Source organism: Coregonus clupeaformis, chromosome 20 (genome assembly GCF_020615455.1).
Source record: "Coregonus clupeaformis isolate EN_2021a chromosome 20, ASM2061545v1, whole genome shotgun sequence".
Classification (NCBI taxonomy): domain Eukaryota; kingdom Metazoa; phylum Chordata; class Actinopteri; order Salmoniformes; family Salmonidae; genus Coregonus; species Coregonus clupeaformis.
The window spans coordinates 36,396,058-36,421,057 of NC_059211.1; the positions used below are offsets into that span (position 1 = coordinate 36,396,058).

The 25,000-nt window shown below is 45.1% G+C and overlaps 1 protein-coding gene across 1 annotated transcript in view; it reads left to right on the forward strand.

The window, feature by feature from the left end:
* LOC121534151 overlaps window positions 1-25,000 on the forward strand; it is a 195,832-nt gene that overhangs the window by 159,911 nt on the left and 10,921 nt on the right. Inside the window, exon 4 of the mRNA XM_041840668.1 lies at window positions 17,454-17,659. Within this exon, the coding sequence (XP_041696602.1) occupies window positions 17,454-17,659 (206 nt within the window). The remainder of the gene's footprint in view (window positions 1-17,453; window positions 17,660-25,000) is intronic.

Genomic DNA, 25,000 nt, shown 5'->3' on the forward strand with positions numbered 1-25,000 from the left:
TCCTTCCTCATGATGCCATCTATTTTGTGAAGTGCACCAGTCCCTCCTGCAGCAAAGCAGCCCCGCAGCATGATGGTGCCACCACCGTGCTTCACGGTTGGGATGGTGTTCTTCGGCTTGCAAGCGCCCCCCCCCCCTTTTTCCTCCAAACATAACGATGGTCATTATGGCCAAATAGTTATATTTTTGTTTCATCTGACCAGAGGACATTTCTCCAAAAAGTACGATCTTTGTCCCCATGTGCATTTGCAAACCGTAGTCTGGCTTTGTTATGGCGGTTTTGGAGCAGTGGCTTCTTCTTTGCTGAGCGGCCTTTCAGTTAATGTCGATATAGGACTCGTTTTACTGTGGATATAGATACTTTTGTACCTGTTATCTTCACAAGGTCCTTTGCTGTTGTTCTGAGATTTATTTGCACTTTTCGCACAAAAGTATGTTAATCTCTAGAAGACAGAACACGTCTCCTTCCTGAGTGGTATGATGGCTGCATGGTCCCATGGTGTTATACTTGCGTACTATTGTTTGTACAGATGAACGTGGTACCTTCAGGCGTTTGGAAATTGCTCCCAATGATGAACAAGACTTGTGGCGGTCTACAATTGTTTTTCTGAGGTCTTGGCTGATTTCTTTTGATTTTCCCATGATATCAAGCAAAGAGGCACACAGATTGAAGGTAGGCCTTGAAATACATCCACAGGTACACCTCCAATTGACTCAAATGATGTCAATTAGCCTATCAGAAGCTTCTAAAGCCATTACATCATTTTCTAGAATTTTCCAAGCTGTTTTTAAAGGCACAGTCAACTTAGTGTATGTAAACTTCTGACCCACTGGAGTTGTGATACAGTGAATTATAAGTGAAATAATCTGTCTGTAAACAATTGTTGGAAAAATTACTTGTGTCATGTACAAAGTAGATGTCCTAACCGACTTGCCAAAACTATAGTTTGTTAACACGAAATTTGTGGAGTGGTTGAAAAACAAGTTTTAATGACTCCAACCTTAGTGTATGTAAACTTCCGACTTCAACTGTATGTACATTTAGGTAGAGGTAAAGTGACTAGGCAACAGGATAGCTAATAGACAGTAGCAGCAGCGGGTGGCCATTTGATTAGCTATTTAGCAGTCTTGTTTAGCAGTCTTATGGCTTGGGGGTAGAAGCTGTTCAGGGTCCTGTTGGTTCCAGACTTGCACTGGTACCGCTTGCCGTGCGGTAGCAAAGAGAACAGTCTATGGCTTGGGTGGTCTTTTTTTGGGCCTTCCTCTGACTCCGCCTGGTATAGAGTTCCAGGTTGGCAGAGAGCTCAGCCCCAGTGATGTACTGGGCCGTACTCACCACCCTCTGTAGCACGTTGCAGTCGGGTGCTTTGCAGTGGCCGTACCAAGAGGTGTAGAACTGTTTGTGGATCTGAGGGCCATGCCTAATCTTTTTAGCCTCCTGAAGGGGAAGAGGTGCTGTCATGCCCTCTTCACAACTGTATGGGTGTATATGGACCATGTTAATCCCTTAGTGATGTGGACACCGATAGAAATAATAATAGGATTCAATCTTAGTTCTGTATTCAAGCTTTGCCTGTTTGATGGTTCGTCAGAGGTCGTAGCAGGATTTCGTATAAGCGTCTGGATTAATGTCCCGCTCCTTGAAAGCGGCAGATCTAGCCTTTAGCTCAGTGCGGATGTTGCCTGTAATCCATGGCTTCTGGTTGGGATATGTACGTATGGTCACTGTGTGGACGACGTCGTCGATGCACTTAATAATGAAGCTAGTGACTGATGTGGTAAACTCCTCAATGTTATCAAATGAATACCAGAACAGGACTGTTTCACTGTGCTAGTGAAACAGTCCTGTAGTTTAGCATGCGCTTCATCGGACCACTTCCGTATTGAGCGCGTCACTGGTACTTCCACTGGTTTTTGCTTCTAAGCAGGAAGCAGGATGACAAAGTTATGGTCTGATTTGCCAGTGACGCACTCAATACAGGAGGGCAAGGGGGGGCCTTGTATGTGTTTCTGTGTGTGGAGTAAAGGTGATCTAGAGTTTTATCGCCTCTAGTTGCACAGATGACATGCTGGTAAAAATGAGGTATTATTATTAAGAGGTCATTTCAACATGTTGTTGGCTGCCTTTTAGTAGTTATGTGTCCTATGCAGCTTTGGGGCAGTTTGCTTCCAGGGCTTTCACCAGTCAGACAACAGACTGCTCTACTCTGTAAACCCTAGCTAGCTATCTGTAGGCCCTAGCTAGCTATCTGTAGGCCCTAGCTAGCTATCTGTAGGCCCTAGCTAGCTATCTGTAGGCCCTAGCTAGCTATCTGTAGGCCCTAGCTAGCTATCTGTAGGCCCTAGCTAGCTATCTGTAGGCCCAAGCTAGCTATCTGTAGGCCCTAGCTAGCTGTCTGTAGGCCCAAGCTAGCTGTCTTTAGGCCCTAGCTAGCTATCTGTAGGCCCTAGCTAGCTATCTGTAGGCCCTAGCTAGCTATCTGTAGGCCCAAGCTAGCTGTCTTTAGGCCCTAGCTAGCTATCTGTAGGCCCTAGCTAGCTGTCTTTAGGCCCTAGCTAGCTATCTGTAGGCCCTAGCTAGCTATCTGTAGGCCCTAGCTAGCTATCTGTAGGCCCAAGCTAGCTATCTGTAGGCCCTAGCTAGCTATCTGTAGGCCCTAGCTAGCTATCTGTAGGCCCTAGCTAGCTATCTGTAGGCCCAAGCTAGCTGTCTTTAGGCCCTAGCTAGCTATCTGTAGGCCCTAGCTAGCTATCTGTAGGCCCTAGCTAGCTATCTGTAGGCCCAAGCTAGCTATCTGTAGGCCCTAGCTAGCTATCTGTAGGCCCAAGCTAGCTGTCTTTAGGCCCTAGCTAGCTATCTGTAGGCCCTAGCTAGCTATCTGTATGCTCTAGCTAGCTGTCTTTAGGCCCTAGCTAGCTATCTGTAGGCCCTAGCTAGCTATCTGTAGGCCCTAGCTAGCTATCTGTAGGCCCTAGCTAGCTATCTGTAGGCCCTAGCTAGCTGTCTTTAGGCCATAACTAGCTACCTGTAGGCCATAGCTAGCTATCTGTAGGCCCTAGCTAGCTGTCTTTAGGCCCTAGCTAGCTGTCTTTAGGCCGTAACTAGCTATCTGTAGGCCCTAGCTAGCTATCTGTAGGCCCTAGCTAGCTATCTGTAGGCCCTAGCTAGCTATCTGTAGGCCCTAGCTAGCTATCTGTAGGCCCTAGCTAGCTGTCTTTAGGCCGTAACTAGCTGTCTTTAGCTGTTTTGCCTCCCCATGCCAGTCTCCTGCCTCCCCATGCCAGTCTCTTGCCTCTCCATGCCAGTCTCTTCCCTCCCCATGCCAGTCTCTTGCCTCTCCATGCCAGTCTCTTGCCTGTCCTTGCCAGTCTCTTCCCTGTCCTTGCCAGTCTCTTGCCTCCCCATGCCAGTCTCTTCCCTCCCCATGCCAGTCTCTTGCCTCCCCATGCCAGTCTCTTGCCTCTCCTTGCCAGTCTCTTGCCTGTCCTTGCTAGTCTCTTGCATGTCCTTGCCAGTCTCTTGCCAGTCTCTTCCCTCCCCATGCCAGTCTCTTTCCTCCCCAAGCCAGTCTCTTGCCTCTCCATGCCAGTATCTTGCTTCCCCATGCCAGTCTCTTCCCTCCCCATGCCAGTCTCTTGCCAGTCTCTTGCTTCCCCATGCCAGTCTCTTCCCTCCCCATGCCAGTCTCTTCCCGCCCCATGCCAGTCTCTTGCCTCTCCATGCCAGTCTCTTCCCGCCCCATGCCAGTGTCTTGCCTCCCCATGCCAAAACAAGACAGTGTACTCCCTCCCCATGCCAGACAACAAGATTTATGCAAAACATGGGCCAGAAGGAAGAAGCCAGAAATATATGAATAATCTAAAATGTCTGCTTGTTCTCACCAATGGCCTCAGAGCCAAAGTCTTCATGTGTGCAAAGGCAATTTTGCATGTTGTTCTCTTTTAGTGGCTAGAGTTCATAGGCCTATGAGTGTGTCAAGTGGTAAACTCTGTTATCAGTCATTAGTTACAAATTCCCCACAGGAACATGCTATTGTGAATGTGTTTTATAATGTCTGTGGCACACGCTGCCGGAACTCTTGTGTGTTTACTTTTTTTTACATCAATTTTCCCAAAAATACTGTTCTGTACTGTGAATTTCTAACCTGTTTAATACAATAACTGTGTTTCTGAATTTCCTTATACCTCTTCCTTTATATCAATTACAAATATCCCTAATATTGTGCAAATCAAATGAATGGTGCTGGATGATTCCACCCAGTAGAGTGGAAATACTACTGCTGTGGTTACTGTGGAGAATAAACAAATGTGTGGGAAATAAATGTATTTGGGTTAACTGTGCTCTCTCATTAATAATGATTGCGTTTGTTTGGATAAATAGTGCCCTACTTTCAGCATCTGTGGTTTTAAATAATCCCAATAGGCCTCTTGCCTGCTTATTGATTGATTGTAACGGGTCCTTAAAGGTCATATTCATAAAACATAAAGACGTGATAAACACATTGCTGTGTGGACTTTTTGTTAACTAGTGGGCTAATATATCAGTCTGTTGTAGCCATGTTGAGTTAGTAAGGTAGAAACTCTATTCATACAATTATTTCACTTGCTAAACTTATAGATATTGTTTTATATACTGTACTCCTGTAAGTCATCTTTCACATACAATGTACATACAATGGTGTTTCACATACAACAATACACACAACGGGATACAATGTGATACAATGGTGATACAACGTGATACAATGGTGATACAATGGTGATACAATGGTGATACAATGTGATACAATGGTGATACAACGTGATACAATGGTGATACAACGTGATACAACGTGATACAATGGTGATACAATGTGATACAATGGTGATACAACCTGATACAATGGTGATACAACGTGACACAACGTGATACAATGGTGATACAATGTGATACAATGGTGATACAACGTGATACAACGTGATACAATGGTGATACAACGGTGATAAAACGTGATACATACAATGGTACATTTACCTGTTTTAACTCTCAGGTGCACACATCCAAATGTACAGAGTTACCACACAATACATTTCATCCAGTGAGAATCCACGTGTTACTTCCAACAGACACAGTGAATACTTTGGACAATGACTATATTGTTATGTTTAAATTTTCTAATTTTAGTGATTTAGCAGACACTCTTATCCAGAGCGACTTACAGTAGTGAGTGCATACAATTTAATAGTTTTTTTACTTTTTTATGTTACTTGTAATAACAGTTACAATCATTAAAATAGCTACACTATGTCACGCCCTGGCTCTGGGACTCTTATATGTTGAGCCAGGGTGTGTAGATTCTATGTGTTTGTGTTCTGTGTTTAGGATCTAGTTCATGTGTATCTATGTTGGCCGGGGTGGTTCTCAATCAGAGGCAACGAGAATCAGCTGTTGCTTGTTGTCTCTGATTGGGAACCATACTTATGCAGCCTGTTTGGCACAGTGTATTGTGGGATCTTGTTCCGTGTTGGTTTGTGTATGTACCCAAGGACTTCACGTATCGTTTTGTTGTTTTTGTTCGTGTGGTGAAATATAAATAAAAGATGTTCGCATTCCACGCTGCGCATTGGTCCACTCCTTTCGACGATCGTGACACACTAGTCTTAAAGGCTGACCTTTAGACTTAAATTGTGTATGAAATTGTATGAAAAAGTATACAAATGGAATATTGTATGCAGTACAATTCAATACAATTATTCAAATTGTCAAACTCCAACAGTATTTACAGTGGGGAAAAAAAGTATTTAGTCAGCCACCAATTGTGCAAGTTCTCCCACTTAAAAAGATGAGAGAGGCCTGTAATTTTCATCATAGGTACACGTCAACTATGACAGACAAAATGAGAAAAAAAAATCCAGAAAATCACATTGTAGGATTTTTTATGAATTTATTTGCAAATTATGGTGGAAAATAAGTATTTGGTCAATAACAAAAGTTTCTCAATACTTTGTTATATACCCTTTGTTGGCAATGACACAGGTCAAACGTTTTCTGTAAGTCTTCACAAGGTTTTCACACACTGTTGCTGGTATTTTGGCCCATTCCTCCATGCAGATCTCCTCTAGAGCAGTGATGTTTTGGGGCTGTCGCTGGGCAACACAGACTTTCAACTCCCTCCAAATATTTTCTATGGGGTTGAGATCTGGAGACTGGCTAGGCCACTCCAGGACCTTGAAATGCTTCTTACGAAGCCACTCCTTCGTTGCCCGGGCGGTGTGTTTGGGATCATTGTCATGCTGAAAGACCCAGCCACGTTTCATCTTCAATGCCCTTGCTGATGGAAGGAGGTTTTCACTCAAAATCTCACGATACATGGCCCCATTCATTCTTTCCTTTACACGGATCAGTCGTCCTGGTCCCTTTGCATAAAAACAGCCCCAAAGCATGATGTTTCCACCCCCATGCTTCACAGTAGGTATGGTGTTCTTTGGATGCAACTCAGCATTCTTTGTCCTCCAAACACGACGAGTTGAGTTTTTACCAAAAATTTATATTTTGGTTTCATCTGACCATATGACATTCTCCCAATCCTCTTCTGGATCATCCAAATACACTCTAGCAAAATTCAGACGGGCCTGGACATGTACTGGCTTAAGCAGGGGGACACGTCTGGCACTTCAGGATTTGAGTCCCTGGCGGCGTAGTGTGTTACTGATGGTAGGCTTTGTTACTTTGGTCCCAGCTCTCTGCAGGTCATTCACTAGGTCCCCCCGTGTGGATCTGGGATTTTTGCTCACCGTTCTTGTGATCATTTTGACCCCACGGGGTGAGATCTTGCGTGGAGCCCCAGATCGAGGGAGATTATCAGTGGTCTTGTATGTCTTCCATTTCCTAATAATTGCTCCCACAGTTGATTTCTTCAAACCAAGCTGCTTACCTATTGCAGATTCAGTCTTCCCAGCCTGGTGCAGGTCTACAATTTTGTTTCTGGTGTCCTTTGACAGCTCTTTGGTCTTGGCCATAGTGGAGTTTGGAGTGTGACTGTTTGAGGTTGTGGACAGGTGTCTTTTATACTGATAACAAGTTCAAACAGGTGCCATTAATACAGGTAACGAGTGGAGGACAGAGGAGCCTCTTAAAGAAGAAGTTACAGGTCTGTGAGAGCCAGAAATCTTGCTTGTTTGTAGGTGACCAAATACTTATTTTCCACCATAATTTACAAATAAATTCATTAAAAATCCTACAATGTGATTTTCAGGATTTCTTTTTCTCAATTTGTCTGTCATAGTTGACGTGTACCTATGATGAAAATTACAGGCCTCTCTCGTCTTTTTAAGTGGGAGAACTTGCACAATTGGTGGCTGACTAAATACTTTTTTCCCCCACTGTATAACAAAGTTTCACAACGATTGATTCTGGCTGTTGGGAAAAAAAATAAAAATAAATTGTCTGCATTCATGCTCGACGTTAAAATTGTAACAGTCTCAATTATCCTTTATATGAAATCTGAAAAGGCCATAATTAATTTGAGTAGTTGAATCGTCTCACTTCACCAGACAAGGTCTGCATCCCACATGGCCCTCCATGCATCCCACATGACACTCTATTCTACACCCTATGGGCCCTGCTGAAAAGTAGTGCATTAGATAGGAAACAGGGTGCCATTTGGAACACAGTCAATGCTTATTTGCATGACTGTGTTCATACTGTGGAAAGTACTGAGAGAGCCTAAGGCCATTGACGGCCTAAGATCTTAATAGTATTTCTCATGAAGGCCTCCTTAACAGATAGACCATTCTGTGACTCTCTTTGGGACCACTCTAGTTCTTGTCAATTGTACTGACATGAATACTAGACAGCTTACATTCATACGAGCTTTCAGAAAATCTATCAGACATAATTCCCCGGACACGACGGTTTTGCCTCAATAAATGTTGCTCTCCTTCTAGCTAAGTCTTTAACGGATAATTAAATGTTCCTACTTGATACAGTGAGGCTTTTGTGCTGCTTTTTAACCAGATTCTAACCATGCAGGCTTGGTCTTGATAGAACTGAAGGCCAAGCGCTGAGGGGACATTGGAGGGGGAAGAAAAACACACATCTGCAGTGAAATTAAATGCACCGTTTTCACCATTGTGCCATTAAAACTTTTAACAGCCTGGAGCTATCTACTTTCTATTATTAGTTAAGACCTAAAGACTGACCATCACTTCAGGTCTTTCTCTGACAGAGAGCGGGGAAAAAATAAAATGGCATCCATTGTGTGACGACATATTAGCTCTCAAAAGCTTTTACCTTGGGAGCTGTGTCCGTTTGTGTCCGTTTTACTGGGGGAAGAAATATGTTTCTGTTAACAAAGACATTTCTGTTATCCTTTTGGCCATTCAAGGTGAAAACAATCAAGGAAATAATCTCAGACACACTCAAAATTGAAAGTACTGCAATGTTAGACTGAAAGCTGCAAATGACAAGTAACGAGAATAGATCAATAGAATGTCTCTCTAGATGTAGATGTTTTGTTTAAAGTATTGATAAAATGATTTCCTTGTGTATTTTCATCAGCACAATGGTTCTCAGTAGCTAATGATAACGGTTAACAAGTACGGCAAAGTAAACAGGCAAAATTCGATTTCTGCATTTCCTGTTTGAAAGGAATTTTCAGAGAGTTATAAAAGATTGTTAATGGTTTGCTAAAGAGAAATATACCTCTGGCATTCACTGAAATCAGTGCATGCCCATCTAAGGCATTGCTAAGCAGCGCTGCATGATCTTACAATGACAAATACAGTATAAAACAGAGGTGAACCGTGACTAAATATCTTCCAAAAATCAAGAAAATAACCAAAAAAACATAGCATCACTTAACGCACCCGACATTATACAGTATCTTCTGTGGTCGGACCTTCTGGTTCTAGTGAAAGAGGATCAATACTTTTTGATGGCATTATGAATGAATGAAACAGGCCTGGCCACGCTTCAGGCTGCCGCGCACACAGAGACAGAACCGGCATGGACACAACATGACGTACAGCATAAAATAAGGCACTGTTTACACAACTTATGGTAGCCAACACCACTATCACACTTTCAAATCAAATCTAATCTAATTTTATCTGCCAAATGCGCCGAATGCAACAGGTGTAGACGTTACAGTGAAATGCTTACTTACAAGCCCTTAACCAACAATACAAAAAAAAAATTTAAAGAGTTAAGTATATATTTTTTAAGCAAATAACTAAAGAGCAGCAGTAAAATAAAATAACAGTAGGGAGACTATATACAGGGGGGTACCGGTGCAGAGTCAATGTGCGGGGGCAGTGCAAATAGTCCGGGTAGCAATAATTAGTTGTTCATGAGTCTTATTGCTTGGGGGTAGAAGCTGTTGAGAAGCCTTTTGGACCTAGACTTGGCGCTCCGGTACCGCTTGCAGTGTGGTAGCAGAGAGAACAGTCTATGACTAGGGTGGCTGGAGTCTTTGGCAATTTTGAGGGCATTCCTCTGACACCGCCTGGCATAGAGGTCCTGGATGGCAGGAAGCCTGGCCCCAGTGATGTACTGGGCCGTACGCACTACCCTCTGTAGTGCCTTGCGGTCGGAGGCCGAGCAGTTGCCATACCAGGCGGTGATGCAACCAGTCAGGATGCTGTCGATGGTGCAGCTGTATAACTTTTTGAGGATCTGAGGACACATGCCAAATCTTTTCAGTCTCCTGAGGGGGAATAGGCTTTGTCGTGCCCTCTTCAAGACCGTCTTGGTGTGTTTGGACCATGATAGTTTGTTGGTGATGTGGACACCAAGGAACTTGAAGCTCTCAACCTGTTCCACTACAGCCCTGTCGATGAGAATGGGGGCGTGCTCAGTCCTCTAGTTTTTTCCTGTAGTCCACAATTATCTCCTTTGTCTTGATCACGTTGAGGGAGAGGTTGTGTTCCTGGCACCACACGGCCAGGTCTCGGACCTCCTCCCTATAGGCTGTCTCATCGTTGTCATCACTGTTGTGTCGTCAGCAAACGTAATGATGCTGTTGGAGTCGTGCCTGGCCATGCAGTGATGGGTGAACAGGGAGTACAGGAGGGGACTGAGCACGCACCCCTGAGGGGCCCCCGTGTTGAGGATCAGTGTGGCAGATGTGTTGTTACCTACCCTTAACACCTGGGGGCGGCCCGTCAGGAAGTCAAGGATCCAGTTGCAGAGGGAGGAGTTTAGTCCCAGGATCCTTAGCTTAGTGATGAGCTTTGAGGGCACTATGGTGTTGAACGCTGAGCTGTAGTCAATGAATAGCATTCTCACGTAGGTGTTCCTCTTGTCCAGGTGGGAAAGGGCAGTGTGGAGTGCAATAGAGATAGCATCATCTGTGGATCTGTTGGGGCGGTATGCAAATTGGAGTGGGTCTAGGGTTTCTGGGATAATGGTGTTGATGTGAGCCATGACCAGCCTTTCAAAGCACTTCATGGCTACAGACGTGAGTGCTACAGGTCTGTAGTAATTTAGGCAGGTTATCTTAGTGTCCTTGGGCACAGGGACTATGGTGATCTGCTTGAAACATGTTGGTATTATAGACTCAGTCAGGGACATGTTGAAAATGTCAGTGAAGACACTTGCCAGTTGGTCAGCACATGCTCAGAGTACACGTCCTGGTAATCCGTCTGGCCCTGCGGCCTTGTGAATGTTGACCTGCTTAAAAGTCTTACTCACATCGGCTACGGAGAGCATGAACACATAGTCATCCGGAACAGCTGGTGCTCTCATGCATGTTTCAGTGTTGCTTGCCTCAGAGCGAGCATAGAATTGATTTAGCTCGTCTGGTAGGCTTGTGTCACTGGGCAGCTCGCGGCTGTGCTTCCTTTTGTAGTCTGTAATAGTTTTCAAGCCCTGCCACATCCGACGAGTGTCAGAGCCGGTGTAGTACAATTCAATCTTAGTCCGGTATTGACTCTTTGCCTGTTTGATGGTTCGTCGGAGGGCATAGTGGGATTTCTTATAAGCGTCCGGATTAGAGTCCCGCTCCTTGAAAGCGGCAGCTCTACCCTTTAGTTCTGTACGGATGTTGCCTGTAATCCATGGCTTCTGGTTGGGGTATGTACGTATGGTCACTGTGGGGACGACATCATCGATGCACTTATTGATGAAGCCAGTGACTGACGTGGTGTACTCCTCAATGCTATCTGAAGAATCCCGGAACTTATTCCAGTCTGTGCTAGCAAAACAGTTCTGTAGCTTAGCATCTGCATCATCTGACCACTTTTTTATTAACCGAGTCACTGGTGCTTCCTGCTTTAGTTTTTGCTTATAAGCAGGAATCAGGAGGATAGAGTTAAGGTCAGATTTGCCAAATGGAGGGCGAGGGAGAGCTTTGTATGCGTCTCTGTGTGTGGAGTAAAGGTGGTCTAGTGTTTTTTTTCCCCTCTGGTTGCACATTTAACATGCTGGTAGAAATGAGGTAGAACGGATTTAAGTTTCCCTGCATTGAAGTCCCCGGCCACTAGGAGCGCTGCCTCTGGTTAAGCGTTTTCCTGTTTACTTATGGCCTTATACAGCTCATTCAGTGCAATCTTAATGCCAGCATCGGTTTGTAGTGGTAGATAGACAGCTACGAAAAATATAGATGAAAATTCTCTTGGTAAATAATGTGGTCTACAGCTTATCATGAGATACTCTACCTCAGGCGAGCAAAACCTCGAGACTTCCTTAGTATTAGATTTTGTGCACCAACTGTTGTTTACAAATATACACAGACCGCCACCCCTTGTCTTACCGGAGTCAGCCGTTCTATCCTGCCGATGTAGCGTATATCCCGTCAGCTGTATGTTGTCCATGTCGTCGTTCAGCCACGACTCGGTGAAACATAAGATATTACAGTTTTTAATGTCCCATTGGTAGGATAACCGTAATCTTAGGTCGTCCAATTTGTTCTCAAATGATTGAACATTGGCTAATAGGATTGATGGAAGAGGCAGTTTACTTGCTCGCCATCGAATCCTTAAAAGGCACCCCGACCTACGTCCACGATATCTCTGTCTCTTTCTCATGCGAATGACAGGGATTTGGGCCTTGTCGGGTGTCTGTAGGATATCCTTCGCGTCCGGCTCGTTGAAGAAAAAATCTTCGTCCAATACGAGATGAGTAATCGCTCTCCTGATATCCAGAAGCTCTTTTTGGTCATAAGAGACGGTGGCAGAAACATTATGTACAGAATAAATTACGAATAACGCGACAAAAAAAACACACATATAATAGTACAATTGGTTAGATGGCTGTAAAACGGCAGCCATCTTCTCCGGCACCACTTCTTCTTCACCAATAGCAACAAATTTTTATTTTATTTTTTTTGTCATTTAGCGACTGAACAACAACAGTGTCACATCAAAGGTGTCAGGCTCATGGTGCTGAAAGGACATCGACCGTAATAGCCGTGCACTCCATGGCGCTGAAGGAGAGACAGTTTTTGGTCAAACACATAGACAGGGCTGATAGACAGGAGAGGTCACACGTCAAACAATGTTAAAGCAGCCCATTCACTCCAGTAGGCCCCAAGAAATCATACCAATACAAAAGCACAATCATTTCATGTCCAAAAAAGTAAATTAACCAACCAGCTATTACTTCCCATTGCAAATGTATTTGAATCAAATTCATCACACTAACCGGTGATCTAAAGATGAAATGCAATAATGTTTCACAGTCATTTTTTTTCTCAAAGAGATAGCTAACAGCAATCGAGCTGCAACAAAAAAACAGTGCCAACAGATGATCATTTGTAAACAAAGTTTGAAAGTTAATCTTGAAAAGGGTGATGCTAACAAACTTGAAGTTGATAACAGCTGCTGCAGCCACCATTGTCATACTACTACAACACAAGCTAGCTAACATCACACTACTACAACACAAGCTAGCTAACGTTATTAGTGTTAGCATGGGAAAACTAATGCTTGCGACACTGATTATTTTCTCTTGTGCTCTCTTCTTCTTCTTCTTCTTCTTCTTCTTCTTCTTCTTCTTCTTCTTCTTCTTCTTCTTCTTCTTCTTCTTCTTCTTCTTCTTCTTCTTCTTCTTCTTCTTCTTCTTCTTTAAGGTTTTATAGCAGACTACAACCTACAACTACCTACTGTATTGGCTGTTTATTGGCTTACTATTCTGTATTATTAATTCATTGCCTCCTGTGCTCTCAGTAGTGACGTGTCTAGGCCTTCTCGAAGGCCTAGACACAGCACTTATTTTTTTTAATGTGCAAGTCACAATGTGATTGGTTCATTCCAGTGTCATTCCAAAATTCTGCTCTAATACAATTGAATGGCAGAGGCCTTCTGTTCAGCTTCTAAAGGCCTAGTCAATGGCTGGCTGAGTTAAAACAAATTTACCCAGAGACCACCAAAGAAAATCCTGATTGGATGATTTTTTCTATTCAGTATTAACCCTTGTCTTTCCAACAGAACCTGAAGAGATGAAATCAGAAAAGTATTACAATTATTGTAAAGATGAAATAGAAGGAAAAAATATATATATATACCCATTTTTATAAATCCTTAGGTCTTCTCTGAAGGTCCTGATGGTTCCCCACTGGTATAAAGGCCTCTGCATACTAGGTTCAGTCGCTAGGCAAAGTGAACGTCTGTGCATACTTCCTTAAAAGACCTTCGCTTGAAAAAGTGGAGCAACACAAAAACAGGGAAATCAGATTCTATAAATCAAAATAGGGAGATTCTATAAATCAAAATAGGGAGAGACAACGAAAGGTGTTAACCCTCCACATCTATCAAGACAACTAAAGAAATTAACCCTCCACATCTATCAAGACAACTAAATGTGTTAACCCTCCACATCTATCAAGACAACTAAAGGTGTTAACCCTCCACCTATATTGTACCCTCTAGTTAGCTGTTTAGCTGTTATTAGCATGTATTCATGTTTTTCTCATGTCCCAAAAAACGTTCCACTGACTCTCACGAATAAGGCCATATAATCACGAATAAGGCAATACAAACTTGTTTGAATGATTCAGATGATTCATTTAAACAATTATTTATGACGAATCGTGGTGAATTGAATCATGTGAATCAAAATAATAATTTATGAATAGCGAACAGTCATTTTAGGAAAAAAGGTTAGATGTATCCTTTCTTTTGGATTATGTGGCTTCAAAACTTGTTTTGTAGATACTTCCAGTTGATTTGGGCATCCAATGTATGGGACATTGCAACTCAATTGATGGTAGTCAGCCTGCAAAGTAAACACTTCTAAGGTAGTTAAGATAAATATGACTAAACTAGAAAGAGTACATTTCCTGAAGAAAATTTGTGGGCTTGCTTCAGCTGAATAAAAATATTTGTAACCTACCATAGACATTTGATCTTTGATATATTGAATGAACAAATTATTTCAAAAGGCATAAAAACGTATTTGGTTGTAATGTTGCAATGTTAGACATTATTTTACCCTTATTTTACCAGGTAAGTTGACTGACAACACCTTCTCATTTACAGCAACGACCTGGGGAATAGTTACAGGACAGAGGAGGGGGGATCAATGAGCCAATTGGAGGCTGGGGACGATTAGGTGGTCATGATGGTATGAGGGCCAGATTGGGAATTTAGCCAGGACACCGGGGTTAACACCCCTACTCTTACGATAAGTGCCATGGGATCTTTAGTGACCCCAGAGAGTCAGGACACCCGTTTAACGTCCCATCCGAAAGACGCCACCCTACAAAAGGTAGTCAACCATCCTCCAGGAGAGCTAATGGGTGTGCAGGCTTTTATTCCAGTACCCCTCTAACAATCCATATTTTAGAAATGAGCTGCTCAGCCGGACCTTGATAAAACTGACTCTGATGTCTTTGAGCAGGGCTGGATCAAAAGCCTGCAGACCCAGTAGCTCTCCAGACTGAGGGTTGACCACATGTGTTTTATACAGTTGCCCAACACTTATTTTACTTTGTAGGGGTTAAGTGCCTTGCACAACGACAGGAGATGGTACATGGGATCAGAGAGCAGCCTCCCAGTGTTGATACCACATTACACATACTTTCTATACATACATAGAGACGCCACCAATTGTCAGTCATGGAACTTTGGTTAAAAGTCATGGAGACGTCATGAAAAAGCCATGAAATTCCATCTATCAAAATGTGTATGAACCAAAAGTTTTTTTCCATAAATATTTGTCTTAATATGAACATTTTTGTTTTATATATGTATATTTTGTATCAGCTATCACACCACATAAAGGAACAACTTCCTTTTTATTCTACATAAAATACAACTACCTGGATTTATGTCAACTCCGTCAGACACCATGAACGGCATTTCATTTTTACAATTATTGTCCAACTAGTGTTTAAAGGCCTTGATTGTTTAATTCTAACGTTAGATTATTCAAATATATAATACAAATCTCCAAACTTCTTTTTGTTTTGTTTTATAGCACTATTAAATGCTCCAGGGCTAAATTAATTAGCATTTTGGCATGATTTAGAATATAAAACAACATTTATAAAGCAAACATTATCTCTTTGGTCTAGCACAGCAAAATACTTCAATTGTTTGAGCACATTTTGCAGAACAGTGATTACAATATATTTTTTAGGGGGGTTAGCTATCAGTGACTGAGTGGACAAGCCACTTACGGAGTTGACAAGCCACTGACGGAGTTGACAAGCCACTGACGGAGTTGACAACAGGTACTCAAAACAGACATATCTTTGCCTCTAAAAATACAAACATTTGTAAAATATGGAAAATGATTAATTTGAAAATCCCCAATAAAAACATAACCATTCTATCATCTCTTTCAGCACTCTTGTTGACGTTGACTTTAGACGAAAATCTGACGGGGTTTATATTTAACTGAGTTTTCTTCTTCATTGAAGTGGTATACACAGTAGCAATTTAGTTATTCTCGGTTGCTTTATGACTCTAAAACATAATTCAATGTAACATATTTGAACCGAAATTCATATTTTATTTGAATCTATCAGGCAGTTGGAGTTGACAGTTTATGGTTGTGACCATGGTGATTCCAAAATAGTTTGTTTAAATCTATCAAAAGTAGAGAACTTTCCAGACCATGAGTGTTATTGGACCACATGTAATGAGGACATGAATAAGGGGTCCTTACGGTATAGCTGGCTCATTCCTGATTCATTCAGGATATTTGACAAATCTGATGGAGTTCATCAAATCTCCGGACACATCTTTTAGGAATCAAAGCTTTGAGAGAAATATTATTTAAAGTCACAGAGGGCTATTGCAAGAAACTATACAGTATATGATCATGTTTCAGTTAATATCCATTATTGACAGTTTTTAGAATTTTAAACACTTTTTGGGAGAATTTGAAATTGGGATCCTTTGGGGGCATTTCTAGGCATAGAGCCGACATTGAAAATTCCCAAAACAAATATTTTCCCTCATAAAATTCCCCTAAATGTAAATGTTAAGCTCAAATAATGCTCAAAGCTCGAGTGGACACCAGTAACATGCTGGCTTACGTTAGAGCTATGTGGGAAATAACAAAAGTGACTGTCCCTGTTTTCTTCATAAAAGCTTTCTGTGGCCTGGTAGAGGGCTAAAAGCTGTCTCCAGCCTCATTAGAGCACCATGCCTGAGACTGGAGCTGGGGTGGAGCTGGGCTGGGACTCCAGCTGGGAATGGAGCTGGGATTGAGATGGAGCTGGACATGGGGCTGGACATGGGGCTGGACATGGGGCTGGGGATGGGGCTGGGGATGGGGCTGGGGGATGGGGCTGGACATGGGTACAGAGCTGGAGATGGGGCTATGGCTGGAGCGTGGGTGGAGCTGGGGCTGGGGATGGAGCTGGGGATGGAGCTGGGGATGGAGCTGGGGATGGAGCTGGGGATGGAGCTGGGGATAGGGTGGGGCTGGGATGGGGCTTGAGTAAGAACCGAAAGGGGAAGGGAGACGTGACAGGTGTGAGGCTGCATCACTCTGCAACTGTTTACTCCAACAATAGAGTCATTGTTTGCTTTCCATTAGGCTGCCTTCGGCCTGCGTTCCCAAATGGCACCCTATTCCCTTTATAGTGCACTACTTTTTGAAGTCCTGCACTATATAGGGGATAGGGTGACATTTGGGACGCATCCTCAGTGTAGGCTAGAGGTTCTTTACAACACAAGCAATGGTTGTGAAAGCCAGGGATTGTCCCACTGTTGTGTTATCTACTGGGTCTTTACCAAGTTATCTGATCCCCTGCTGGGTCTCAATTACTGAGCCATGTAGTTAAGTCCTACTAGCAACGTACTGAATGAGCCAGGTAATAGCTAACATTATCAGAACATTCCTTTTATGGTGATCATGGATAACCTTTATCTACTCCCTATTGGACAGTTTTCTGGGGTGTTCTGCAATGCATTGGTAAGCCGGAGGATTATTTTGCTTTCCTCTGAATAGACGGAAGACGTTTATTATGTCAATATTAAATGTTCCTACTTGCTGTATCTAACCCTGTGTGTCTTTGCAGTACCAGCTCCAGAGACAGTCCCCGTGGAGGTGGCTGTGCTGCCAGTGGCAGTCCTGGGTGCTGCTGGTCTCTGCTACGGCTCTGCTGGGCCTGCTGGTTCCCTACCTGGTGTACTTTATGATGACCCTCCAAAACCCTCCTGCTCCCGCAGTGTTTAAAGCTGCTGCAGTCTGCTTCGGTCTCATCGCAGACGCCCTTCTGTTAAAGTGAGTATCTATATATTGTATCGTCACATCAAATGCTGTGGGGGGGATCTGCGCTTAAAAGGGTGAAGGATTTTAATCATTCTTTGATTAGAAATGGGGATAGACATAGTGAGAGTAGACATACATTTTTAGGTACAAACGTTTCAGCTGTTAGGCCATCATGAATGTTCTCTATCTAGCAACATATTTATCTATGGGCCCGATTCAGACTGAGGAAATCTATAAAAAAAAATTATGTGGTTTGATTGAAGCACTTCTCAGTACTTGGTATTCAGACTTAACATATGCAGGTTCGTAATGGGCTTTGCAGGTGTGGCTTCTCTTGCGCTTACTGAATAAAATTGAATTAAACCGCTGAAAACCCTCCCACTTGCTGGCCAACAGATTTTCTCGTGGACTTTTCATTCAATTGGCTTTTCAGTACATTTATCTAACGCCATCCCTTTAAATACTGTGTACCTTTGATTAGAAGTGTCTCGACAGACTCACTAGAATGTATATAGAGAGACAGGTTCAGAATAGGGATCAATATAAAACCTCCATCTTATTCATGGTTTCATCATGCGTAAAGGTGGTGGACTTATGAGGGAATGAAGTCAAGGTCAGAATACAGCATATCTGTAGACACACCTCCACCACACCTTCATTTCTTTGATCTCCACCCCCAATGAATAGCGGGTGAATAGCATGCTATTCTAATGGTTAAATTCAAGGTCAGAAAACACGTAGAGAGAATGTTACATGAAAATAGAATTATGTTCTTAACTTAACTCACATGTTATAATGCCAATTAACTTTTTAGTGGTGAGGCACCTGGTTTAGTTTCCCAGGAGAGGTTCCCTCCTTCAACTTCAACCTGTTGGAGAGAGTGGAAGGGATAGGGAGGAGAGAGGATGAGAAGGTAGGAGAGAGGAGGAGAGAGGAGGAGAAGGGAGGAGAGAGGAGAGAGGAGGAGAGAGGAGGAGAGGGGAGGAGAGAGGGGAGGAGAAAGGAGGAGAGAGGATAAGAAGGGAGGAGAGAGGAGGCTATAGGAGAGAGGATGAGAGGGGAGGAGAGAGGAGGAGAGGGGAGGAGATAGGAGGAGAGAGGAGGAGAGAGGAGGTGAGGGGAGGAGAGGGGAGGAGAGAGGAGGAGAGAGGAGGAGAGGGGAGAAGAGAGGAGGAGAGAGGAGATGAGAGGAGGAGAGAGGAGGAAAGAGGAGGAGAGAGGAGGAGAGGAGAGGAGAGGGAGGAGAGGGGAAGAGAGAGGAGGAGAAGGGAGGAGAGGAGAAGGGAGGAGAGAGGAGGAGAGAGGAGGAGAGGGGAGAAGAAAGGAGGAGAGAGGAGGAGAGAGGAGGAGAGGGGAGAAGAAAGGAGGAGAGAGGAGGAGAGAGGAGGAGAGGGGAGAAGAGAGGAGGAGAGAGGAGGAGAGAGGAGATGAGAGGAGGAGAGGGGAGGAAAGAGGAGGAGAGAGGAGGAGAGGAGAGGAGAGAGGAGGAGAGGGGAAGAGAGAGGAGGAGAGGAGGAGAAGGGAGGAGAGGAGAAGGGAGGAGAGAGGAGGAGAGAGGAGGAGAGGGGAGGGGAGAAGAAAGGAGGAGAGAGGAGGAGAGGGGAGGAGAGAGGAGGAGAGAGGGGAAGAAAGAGGATGAGAAGGGAGGAGAGGAGAGAGGAGGAGAGAGGAGGAGAGGGGAGGAGAGAGGAGGAGAGAGAAGGAGAGGAGATATTAATTTAGGAACTGTCTGTGACTGGGTGCCTGCCAGGAGGCACACACATCTGTGGTTGTCTAATTGCGGAGATGATAATAAAACACCTCCGCCCTTTTGTTGTGAGCAACAGAGAATCCTAGCTATTCTTTTTACCATTGTAGCACTTTCATTATCACTGGTTTTCCATGAAAGGTGTGTAGTATTGTGTATGTACCATATTGACATCATCAATCAGCAGTTAAGCTAAATCAAACTAAATGAAACTACATAATAGTTGAAGAATGTCAAACAAAATGCTTTTTGAAAATCTCTTGCTGACTTTCTTACAACCTCTCGCTCTCTTGCTCTCTGTTTTCCCTTCTCTCTCACAAGTTTATTTTTGGTTGTTAGGTTTTGATATTCCTAATTGGAATAAAGCCTGGGGTTGTGTAAACCATTAGTAAATAAAGCCTGGGGTTGTGTAAACCATTAGTAAATAAAGCCTGGGGTTGTGTAAACCATTAGTAAATAAAGCCTGGGGTTGTGTAAACCATTAGTAAATAAAGCCTGGGGTTGTGTAAACCATTAGTAAATAAAGCCTGGGGTTGTGTAAACCATTAGTAAATGAAGCCTGGGGTTGTGTAAACCATTAGTAAATAAAGCCTGGGGTTGTGTAAACCATTAGTAAATAAAGCCTGGGGTTGTGTAAACCATTAGTAAATCAACAGTCTGCTTTATTAGCATCTGACTGAATAATGCATTAAATGCCTGGTGTAAACATGATCAACTCCATGTTGTAATAATGCATTAAATGCCTGGTGTAAACATGATCAACTCCATGTTGTAATAATGCATTAAATGCCTGGTGTAAACATGATCAACTCCATGTTGTAATAATGCATTAAATGCCTGGTGTAAACATGATCAACTCCATGTTGTAATAATGCATTAAATGCCTGGTGTAAACATGATCAACTCCATGTTGTAATAATGCATTAAATGCCTGGTGTAAACATTATCAACTACATGCTGTCACACCCTGGTTCGGGGACTCATTATGTTGAACCAGGGTGTGTTCATTCTATGTTTTCGGTTTCTCTGGTGGGTGTTCTAGGTGGTTTATTTTCTATGTTTGCGGTGTGACTCCCAATCAGAGGCAAACGAGTGTCAGCTGTCGGCTGTTTGTCTCTGATTGGGAGCCATATTTAATCTATCTGTTTTCCTTTCGGGTTGTGGGATTTTGTTCGTGTGTGTGCGTGTTGTACCACAGACGTCACGGATTCGTTGTTTGTTTGTTTTGCTCGTGTGAGTATTTAATAAATATACTATGTTCACTCGCAACGCTGCGCATTGGTCTCCTGTTCTAGACGATCGTGACAGAAAATCCCACCAAGACCAGACCAAGCAGCGTGTCCAGGAGCTGAAGGGCGATAATTGGAAACAGAGGAGCGAGAATTGGGCGAGAATGATGGAGGCCTGGTCCACGGGGAGGAGAGACCCCCAGAAAATTTTTAGGGGGGCTCACGACGTCGGGGCAGCAGGTGTACGGGTTGGAGGAGTGCAGGAGGTTGGCAGATAGGGCCGCCAGGTTAAAGGGGGCCACTGGTCACGAAGGGGAAGGAAGGTGTAGAGGCACGGCCAAGGGTACTGGGGTGTGTTACCAGTCCGGTCCGGCCCGTTCCTGATCCCCGTGTAGGGCCAGGGGTGTGTGTCCTCAGTGCGGTCCTGTCTGTTCCTGTTCCTCGCATGGAGCCTGTGGTGCGCGTCCCCAGCCCAGCCCGGCCTGTGCCTGCTCCCCGCACCAAGGATACGGTGCGCGTCGCCAGCCCGACCCGGCCTGTTCCGGCCACTCGCACCAGGGATACGGTGCGCGTCGCCAGCCCGACCCGGCCTGTTCCGGCCACTCGCACCAAGGATACGGTGCGCGTCGCCAGCCCGACCCGGCCTGTTCCGGCCACTCGCACCAGGGATACGGTGCGCGTCGCCAGCCCGACCCGGCCTGTTCCGGCCACTCGCACCAGGGATACGGTGCGCGTCGCCAGCCCGAACCGGCCTGTTCCGGCCACTCGCACCAGGGATACGGTGCGCGTCGCCAGCCCAGTCCGGCCCATCCAAGCTTCCCGCACCAAGTCTGTGGTGCGTCTCGTCAGCCCTGTCCGGCTCGTCCCTGCTCTCCGCACCAAGTCAGTGGTGTGCGTCGCCAGCCCATTCCGGTCCATTCCTGCTCCACGCACCAAGCCAGGGGCGCGTGTCGTCAGTCCGGCTCCGGCCAGCGGGGCTAGACAGGACCAGGAGTACTTTGGGGGGTTGGAGAGGAAGTGGGGATCAAGCCCGGAGCCGGAGCCGCCGCCGAGGAAGAATGCCCACCCAGCCCTCCCCTGTTTTGCTCGTATTTAGGCGCGGTCACAGTCCGCGCCTTTAGGGGGGGGTACTGTCACACCCTGGTTCGGGGACTCATTATGTTGAACCAGGGTGTGTTCATTCTATGTTTTCGGTTTCTCTGGTGGGTGTTCTAGGTGGTTTATTTTCTATGTTTGCCGGTGTGACTCCCAATCAGAGGCAAACGAGTGTCAGCTGTCGGCTGTTTGTCTCTGATTGGGAGCCATATTTAATCTATCTGTTTTCCTTTCGGGTTGTGGGATTTTGTTCGTGTGTGTGCGTGTTGTACCACAGACGTCACGGATTCGTTGTTTGTTTGTTTTGCTCGTGTGAGTATTTAATAAATATACTATGTTCACTCGCAACGCTGCGCATTGGTCTCCTGTTCTAGACGATCGTGACACATGCTGTAATCATAATGGGAAACATGCTACTTCCCTTCCCCATCTGAAGTCGTTCAAACAAATTCCAGGTGATATGACGATAGAAATAAAACAAGGGAAATAACAGTGTGTGACAATTTGTTCACTATATTTTCCCCTCCCTCCCTCCCTCCCTCCCTCCCTCCCTCCCTCCCTCCCTCCCTCCCTCCCTCCCTCCCTCCCTCCCTCCCTCCTTCCTTTGTTTGAACTAAAAGAAAAGGAGGCTGTTTGTAATCAATTCAACAAGGTGTTCATACGTTTTCCCATTAAACCGGTTTGGAGTGGAATGTTGCCTGGTGAACTAGTAATTGATATTGTGGTGGTGTTGGTAATTAATATTGTGGTGAACTGGTAATTAATATTGTGGTAGTGGTTACGCCAAGGTAACCTGTCTAAATGACTAGCGCCCCGTAGCACTCACGTCTGCAGCCATGAAGTGCTTTAATAGGCTGATCATTGCTCACATCAACACCATCATCCCAGACACCCTGGACCCCACTCCAATTCGCATACCGCCCCAACAGATCCACAGATGACGCAATATCTATTGCACTGCACACCGCCCTCTCCCACCTGGATGAAAGGAACACCTACGTGAAAATGCTGTTAATTGACTACAGCTGAGCGTTCAACACCATTGTCCCCTCCAAGCTCATCACTAAGCTAATGACACAGGGACTGAACACCTCCCTCTGCAACTGGATCCAGGACTTCCTGACGGGCCGGCCTGAAGTGGTGAGGGTAGGCAACAACACATCCAGCACACTGACCCTCACCACGGGGGCCCCTCAGGGGTGTGTGCTTAGTCCCCTCCTGTACCCTCAGGGGTGTGTGCTTAGTCCCCTCCTGTTCAGCAACAACTGGGTGGTCGCGCACAACTCCAACACCCTCATCAAATTTGCAGACGACACGACGGTGGTAGGCCTGATCACCGACGACGAAGAGACAGCCTATAGGGAGGAGGTCAGAGACCTGGAAGTGTGGTGCCAGGACAACAACCTCTCCCTCAACGTCAGCAAGACAAAGGAGCTGATCGTGCACTACTGGAAATGGAGGGCCGAACACGCCTCCATTGACATCAACAGGGCTATAGTGAAGCGGGTCGAGAGCTTCAAGTTCCTCGGTGTACACATCACTAAGGTCCAAACACACCAACACAGCCGTGAAGAGGGCGCGACAACGCTTCTTCCCCCGCAGGAGGCTGAAAAGATTTGACATGGGCCCTCAGATCCTCAAAATGTTCTACAGCTGCACCATCGAGAGCATCTTGACTGGCTGCATCACCTCTTGGTATGGAAACTCCTCGGCATCCGACCGCAAGGCACTACAGATGGTGGTGATAACGTCCCAGTGGGGCCGGGCTCCCTGCCATCCAGAACCTCTATACCAGGCAGTGTCAGAGGAAGGCCCAAGAAATTGTCAAAGACCCCAGCCGCCCGTCATAGACTGTTCTCTCTGCTACCGCAGGCAAGCGGTACCGGAGCGCTAAGTCTGTAACCAAAAGGCACCTGAACAGCTTCTACCCCCAAGCCATAAGACCGTTGAACAGTTAATCAAATGGCTACCCGGACTATTTACATTGACCCCCTTTATGATTTATTTATTTTAATTGTTTTGCCTTTACTCCCTGTTTACCATTCCTCTTCTCCTCTCTCCTTCTTGTCCTCTTGTCCTGCTCCCGGAGTACCTCACCCTCCTCTTCTCTACTCTCCCTTTCTTCTCCACCCATCCCTCTCTCGCCCCTTGGCCATCAGTTGCAAGTCGGTGGGTGGGTGGGTGGATGAAGAGTAGGGGGTATGGAGCGTGGCTCCAGCTTGCCCCTTGGTGCTGGAGCTGGCTGGGATGTGCCAGCCTCCTGCTGGCCCCTGTCAGGGTGCGTCTCAGTCAGCCTCTGCCCCTGGGGTCCTGGGGGGGGGGGAGGGAGACCTCCACATGGAGGAACCCACAGTGCTGCGCTGCCTCTCTGTCTGCGTCCCAAATGGCACCCTATTCCCTATGTAGTGCACTACTTTTGACCAGGGCCCATAGGGACTTGGGACCCTACACACAGTAGGGAATAGGATACATTTGGGACATAGCCTCCCTCTTGCCATACCATCGAGACTCTATGACATGGTAACCTTTGTAAAACTGCTCCCAGACAAACATTTACAAAAACAAAAAAACAACCCCCCGCTCTGCTCCGTACCCTTCCGCCCAGCATCCATGAAGCCTGACCTTTCTGTTGTTGTTATTGTGTTAGTTTGCCTCTTCTAGGCTTATTTATTCATTTAGACCACGTCCCAAATGGCATCCTATTTCCTATATATTGCAATTATTTTAGACCAGGGCGCCCGTAGGCAGGAAAACGCAAGTCTGGTGCCAGGGGAACTAAGGCATGTCGTGGCGTCTTGCCTGTGATTGGTCCTGGCAGATGTTCCGTGGTGTAAGCAGGAAATGGGAGTCTTTGTCTCCGTTTCATCTCTTGTGACACACTGTGCATACGCAACATTACCGTATGAGACACCATGGGACAGCTCAGAGACATCCCTGTTGGTTGTCACTCTGTTGTTGTTACAGGGGGAAGAATAACAGTTTACCTTAAAAGATAAAGTAAAACAGCAATATCGGTCTGGTTTCCGTAAACAGCTAAGAGTGTTGGAGTGCCGGGCTTAACCTCTCTGCTGTTTTGGTCCCGTAGCTACCACGTTTTAGTGGCGTGAAGCGCACCCTTGCAAATGTGCAGATACTCTGTCGGACTGTGTGAGAGTAATGTCTTGCATTGCGCTCATTCTCAATATCTTTAAATGTATCCTCTCACCTCAAACAAACACCCCTGTGTTTTTAATTGCAGAAACACACAGTATCGCCAACATCTATGGTTAGGTCAGCAGTAGG